This window comes from Sorex araneus, chromosome 5 (assembly GCF_027595985.1).
Source record: "Sorex araneus isolate mSorAra2 chromosome 5, mSorAra2.pri, whole genome shotgun sequence".
In the NCBI taxonomy this organism is placed as follows: domain Eukaryota; kingdom Metazoa; phylum Chordata; class Mammalia; order Eulipotyphla; family Soricidae; genus Sorex; species Sorex araneus.
Genome location: NC_073306.1, coordinates 200,412,347 through 200,418,346, shown reverse-complemented (window position 1 = coordinate 200,418,346; position 6,000 = coordinate 200,412,347). Strand labels below are relative to the sequence as shown.

Genomic DNA, 6,000 nt, shown 5'->3' with positions numbered 1-6,000 from the left:
CTCCGGCTTCAGCCCTCAAGAGCGTTACTACTTCCCGTCAGCAGTTGGATGTTTCCGTGCCCGCGGCCCGCGCCGCTCGTATCGCGAGGAGGGGGTGGGCGGAGTGGCGGGGGGGGGCGAAACTTAGAAAACCAATCGGCCCGGCGAGCAGACGCATCCCGGGCTCTTTATTTACCTCTCACGACACCGCGTACAGATGCGACACGCTGAGAGTGTGTGTGTGTATGGGGGGAGGGGAAGCCCACCACAGCGATCCACGAGGACGCCGGGAAACGCTTCCTCCGGGCCCCCTTCGCCTCACCTGGCGCCTCTTTCGCCACCCGGAGCCGCGCCGGGCCGCGCCGTCAGGCCACTTCCGGCGAGCGTGAAGTAAACAGCTCCCGGGGCCGCCCGCGCGCTCCTTCCCGTCGCGGCTCGGCCGACGGGGGCGTCGGGGGCCCCGTGGAGCGGCGCGGTCCGCGGCGCCCACCGCACCGCGCCCCGCCGAGCCCCGGGAGCGAGCAGAGCGCCGCGGCCGCGGGAGAACCCGGGAAAGACCCTTGGCCGCTGCGCGCGCACGCGCACCGCGACCCGGAGCGGCGCCCGAAAGGGGCGGGGCGGAGACGCGGCGCCGGAGCCCCGCCCCCGCCCCGCCCCCGCGCCCTCGGCGTCGGGGAGTGACGGCCTCCCGCCAGCCCCTCCACGTCAATCAAGCCGCCTCCTTCTCGCACTCTCTGCACCTTGTTATTAATCTCAATACCGATATCTCGCGGACGCCTCTCCCCCGGCCTCCGGGGGTGTGAACGCGGTGCGGGCGAGCGCGAAGGCCCCGAAAGCTGGCGTCTCGGCGCGGCAGCCTTGGCCTCGGCAGCGGCAGGCGCAGCAGCCACCCCCGCAGCGGCGGCAGCCCCAGCGCCACCAGGCCAAGGCCAAGGCCAGGCGCGGCGCGGCTCGCGGAGTCATAGCCGCGGCTCGGGCGGCTGCGGGGGCGCCGCTTCCTCCGGCGGGGGCCTTCACGTCGGCGGCCGCGGCCGCAGGGCCTCGCTCGAGCGCCCCGGGTCCCTGTCCCCGAAGCCCGGAGGGGCGGCCCTCGGCCCCCCTCCCTACCCCTCCGCCGTCCTCTTCCCGTTCCCGCCGGCCGTCCTCCTCGCCGCCTTTGCCGTGCCTCAGGCAGCCCGGCCCGGCCCGCCCGCCCCGCGTCCCCTCCGGCCGGTGCCGCTCCCCCCGGCGGGCTGCCTGCATGTCTTTGCTGCCCTCAGCCCCGCCGCCACCGCCGCCGCCGCCTCCCCCGCCGCCGCAGCCCCAGCAGCAGCAGCCGCCCCGCCGCCGCCGCCGCCGCCGCCGCCCGGAGCCCGGCGCGCTGGATGCAGGTGAGGAGGGGGCGCGGGCGGGCGGGCGCGGGGCTTGGCGGTCGCGTCTGCGGCCGCCGCTCCGGAGCGCGGCATCTGGGGCCCTGGTGCGCGCGCGCGCCGCGGTGTGCGTGTGAGTGTGAGTGTGTGTGTGTGTCTGCCTGCGCGCGCGCGCGCGGGTGTGTGTGTGTGTGTGTGGTGTGTGGCGCCCCTGCCGCGGGGAAATGGCTGCTGCTGCTCCTTCTGGGCCTGAGGAGGAGAATGAGGTAGAGGGGGTGTGCGCCGCGCCCGGAGGTGGGGAGCAGAGCGCGGGCCCGGGGCAGCGAGGTGGGCGAGGGCCGGGGTGCGTGCGTGTGTGTGTTGTGTGTTGTATGTGTGTGTTGTGTGTGTGTGTTGTGTATGGGGGGGGGCCCGCTCAGTGGCGGCGCCGCCGAAGGTTCCAGGGTGTGTGGGTGGCGGGGCGAGGGGGTCCGCGGCCCGGGGGCGGGCGCGGGGGGGGGGGCCGCCCCCGCCTTTGTGGCCCTGGCGCCGGCGCCTCGCAGGTGAGCCGGGGTGGGGGGGCGGCCCGCGGGGCCGAGGGGGCGCCCGGCCGCCCGCGGGGCCGCGGCAGGAAGCGCGCCGGCCTGCAGCGCGGCCTAACCGCCTCGGCGCCCGCCCCCTCGCGGCCCCCCTCGCCCGGGACGCGGGGCCCGCGCGGGCCCTGGGCACGGCCGCGGGCCTGGGCAGGTGAGGGGCGGGGGCGGGCCGCGCCGATGGCGGTGGCCGCGGCCGCCTCCGCGGCTCCCCCGGCGGGGGGCGGGGGGGCGCGGAGACCGAGCGGGGCGTTCGCCGCCTCCCCCGGCCCGGGCCGCCGCGGGCCGCGAGGGCGAGTGGACGGCGGCCGCCCGGCGCGGCGCGGCCCGGAGCCCGCCCGTTCTGCTTCCTCCCCTCCTGCCTGCCGCTCCCGGGGAGGCCGGGCGGGGCGGTTTTTCTGTTTGGCTGCAGCGACGCGCTCGTGGAGAAGATGTATGCATTTGTTTCCCGGCCGCGGGGCCGAGGGAAGGGGCTGCGGGGGGGGCGGGGGGGTGGGGGCAGCGATGGAAGCCGGCGGCGGCGGCGGCCGGTGGCGCTGGGGTCGGCGCGGCGCGGGGGGCCGGAGCCGGGCTGCCCCTGCCCCCGGGGGGAGAGGCGTGGACTCGCCGAGCGGGGCCGGGAGGGCCCGGAGGAAGAGGAAGTTGCTGGAGCTGTCATCCTCCGAACTCGGCCGCCTGGCGACGGGGCGCGGGCGCCGGGGTGCCTGGTGGAGGGAGTTGGGCTCAGCCCTGAGCCGTTTGGACACGTCGGAGGCGATTGCCTCTACTTCATTGTCCATCTAGGTCCAGCGCGCACAGCACACACACACACGCGCGCGCAAACACACGCACACACACACACGCACACACTTGCCCCTTCCTTCCCCAAAACCCCCGATCTAACAGCCTCTATTGTCTGCTCGGTGGGCACTTCTGCAAAGCGCCCGGGAGAGCGGGCCCAGCCAGAGACAGCCCGGAGAGGCCGATGTGCGGCTCCCAGGCTCAGCGTTTGCAGTAAAGCCAGTCCGTGGTATTTGGGTGATTATTTGTTGTCGGTGACTTCCTTGACTCCACCTTCTTTCCTTTTGCTTCTCGTTAAGCACATCTGGCTGTATTCGGGATAAGTCATGCTACAGATTCGATCCTTACGTGTAGGCCAAGCTCTGCTCACGGCCAGATTTTGCTCTTGTTTTTTTTTTTTTTTTTTTTTCTTTGAGTTCATCTCACAAAGAAATCTTCCTGGATGCACATTGGGAAGTGGGAGAAGAATAGGAGGAATGGAGGTGTTTTTTTTTTTTTTTCCTTTCTATGACTGCTCCTGGAAAAAACAACAGATGCGGTTAACAAGATCTCGTTCTACAGACCTCAGAACTTCTTCAGTGCCATTTTTCTTAGCTGTTTGACCTTAGGCAAGGTATCTGTTATTTGTAAACCTCTAGTTTTTCATTTGTAACAAGGAGATAAATCAGTTATAGGAAGCTTGTTGTGAGGTTAGAATGAAAAAACAAAGATTTAGTATGTAGTAGAGACTTAATTAGATATTAGGTTTTCTTCCTGCAGGCCTGACTGTGGACACTAAAAAAATAAGTGTACAAATACTCGGTTACTAAGAGTAGTGTTATGTAACTAAGTTAGAGACCAAGCTAATAGTGTTTCTCAGGTTTGGGGAGCTAGGTTAGATCACCCCTCATTCCCACTTAACCTAGGCAGAACATTTCAGTTATTTGATAAGCCTATGATTTATGAGAAATTTCAGTTTCAGTGTAATTTAGAAGCTTTCTCCCCCTAGGAATAAGACTGTTATTAAAGTGTTTAAATGTTGGAGGCTATGTGGTCTTAATTTTTCAGAATATTTGTTAGTATGCTATTTCTCAATTTTATTACTCTTTTTTTTAAATGAGTGCTTGCTCTGTAGCCTTGGGGAAAAAAATTTAAAGCTATATATAGCCCATGTGTGTTCCAGTAAGTGTTAGAAGGAGCAAGGGAACCAGGGTTTACTTTGTATAAGATTCACAAAGTAGAAGTGCTACAAAAACTGGCATATAATTTATTTGATTTATGCTGATAAGATTCTGGTAAATAAAACTTGAAATATATTCTGGATCACAGCAGATATTCTCTATCAACTTTCAATATTTTTTTGTGTAGATTATTGAAATGCCTAATGTGCCACTCATTTAACTTGAAACCTATTATAGAAAAATGAATGTTATGGTGATATAGGTACAGGCAACAGAGGTTATGTTCTGTTTTTATTTATTTTTTTTTGCTTTTTGAGTCACACCCGGTGATGCACAGGTGTTATTCCTGGCTCTGCACTCAGGAATTACTGTTGGCAGTGCTCAGGGGACCATATGGGATGTTGGGAATTGAACCCAGGTCTGCTGCGGGCAAGGCAAAGGCCCTACCCACTGTGCTATCGTTCCAGCCCCCCCAGAGGTTATGTTTTATAAATATAAACAGGGTGTAGAGAATGTGAGAACAATTTAGTTGATTTAAGTTTTTAATGTATCTGTTTGCTAATGCCAGGTTTCCCAGTTAGATCCTGTGTTTTATTATTTGCTGTTAATTAGCAGTGTTAGAAACAAAAGCCTAGGGCTGGAGAGAAAGTGTTTGGGTAAGCCCTTGCCTTGCACACAGCAGACCTGGGTTTGATCCCTCTGTACCACAGTCCCCAGAGCACTGCCAGGAGTGATACCTGAGCACCACTGAGTGTGGCCCCAAAACAAAACCCTGGTAAACTACTAAACTGTCAACACAGGTGTGATTGGACAGTTTGATTAGAATGCTAAGTATATGTTAAAGTGTGTATAGTATAATATGTGTGCATCAACAATGAATAGAATTATCTGCCAGATGGTTACTTTAAGGAATAATTATTAAAAATTAAAAAAGAATCTTTAAGAACTATTTGAAAGAATGAAATTAATTTTGCTCTTGATCCTAGATATTTTTATTAGACGTTATAAATTACAGTATTAAAAAACACTTTATAATTCCCAATTTGGGAAAATTGAGGAATACATTTCTTTGTAATAGTCAGGAAAATAAATGATGTTGAAGTAACATATTAAAATATTTGGACATGATGGAGGAACCGCTCATGCTATCATCCTTTAAGCAAGATGAATTTTGTTATAACATTCAAAGATGGAAAACTATTTTGGTTTTAAAATTTAACATTACTTAAATGGGCTTAAAATAATTTTCCAAAAATATCTCTTATAAATGCCTTTAATTAGAGGGACTTGAAATACTTAAAACTTTGTGCATGTATTACTTTGAAAAATGCTAATTAGGGTAATAACCTCCAAATTTCTGTAGCTTAATACATTTAAGTTTATATTTTACATGCCTACCAGTCTAATGCAGGTGCTTCTGGTTAACAGACTGATGTTTTATTATTTTTTTTGGTAGCTCTAGGGGTTGAATCCAGGGCCTGACATGTGAGGCAAGTGCTCTACAACTGAGCTCTGTGCCAGCACCTGTGTTGTGCTTTTGGTCTGTGTAGTAGTGAGCTCCATCGATCCTGTGGCTCTGTTCCTTAGGACGTTGGAGTTCTGTCCACTTCCCACAGGCTATTTCTTAAGAACCCCTAGACTTAGCGATAAGCATTTCCCCACACTTGTCAGGAATTTTCACAGATTTTTATTTGAATGCAAGAAGATGGGAAAATTGTCACTGAACATCTTGGGGGGATTTTCATCATGCTATCATAGATGGTAGAAGATACTTACGAAATTATGTCTTGAAGGTGAATCTAATGCTTTCATTAAAAATTTTTTTTCAGAGAGTAATGGGATGCATGGGAAAGTAGGGAAGGAGGAGCCATCTTCTATGAGGGGTTTGAATAACAGGTTGACTTCAGCTGTTTGGAAATAAAAATTTTACACAGAACACTATAATTGGATTTTATAACTATTAGTGGATCTGTATCATCCAGTAAGATTGTCATTTTGGTGTTCAAGGTTTTGATTGAATTTTCTTTGTATTTTGAAATCTTTCTAGTTTTGACTCTGGGATATAGTTTTAGTAGAAGCACTTTTTTGTTTTTGGGCCACACCTGGCAGTGCGCAGGAATTACTCCTGACTTTGTCCGGGGCTCAGGGAACCATATGGGA

At 55.7% G+C, this 6,000-nt stretch overlaps 1 protein-coding gene across 4 annotated transcripts in view; it reads left to right on the top strand.

Annotated features, from left to right (window-relative positions):
- The first annotated feature begins 679 nt into the window (after positions 1-679).
- CNOT6L (CCR4-NOT transcription complex subunit 6 like) overlaps positions 680-6,000 on the top strand; it is a 110,437-nt gene continuing 105,116 nt past the window's right edge. The window contains exon 1 of one of the 4 annotated variants that reach the window (XM_055138484.1): positions 680-1,349. Coding sequence is in view for 1 of the 4 variants with exons in the window: in XM_055138485.1 (XP_054994460.1) it covers positions 1,590-1,594 (5 nt within the window). In the remaining 3 variants the exon portion in view is untranslated. Of the gene's footprint in view, positions 1,350-1,390; positions 1,595-2,267; positions 2,334-3,251; positions 3,294-6,000 lie in introns of those variants that run through there. The other 3 variants (XM_055138485.1, XM_055138486.1, XM_055138488.1) reach the window with 3 other exon arrangements.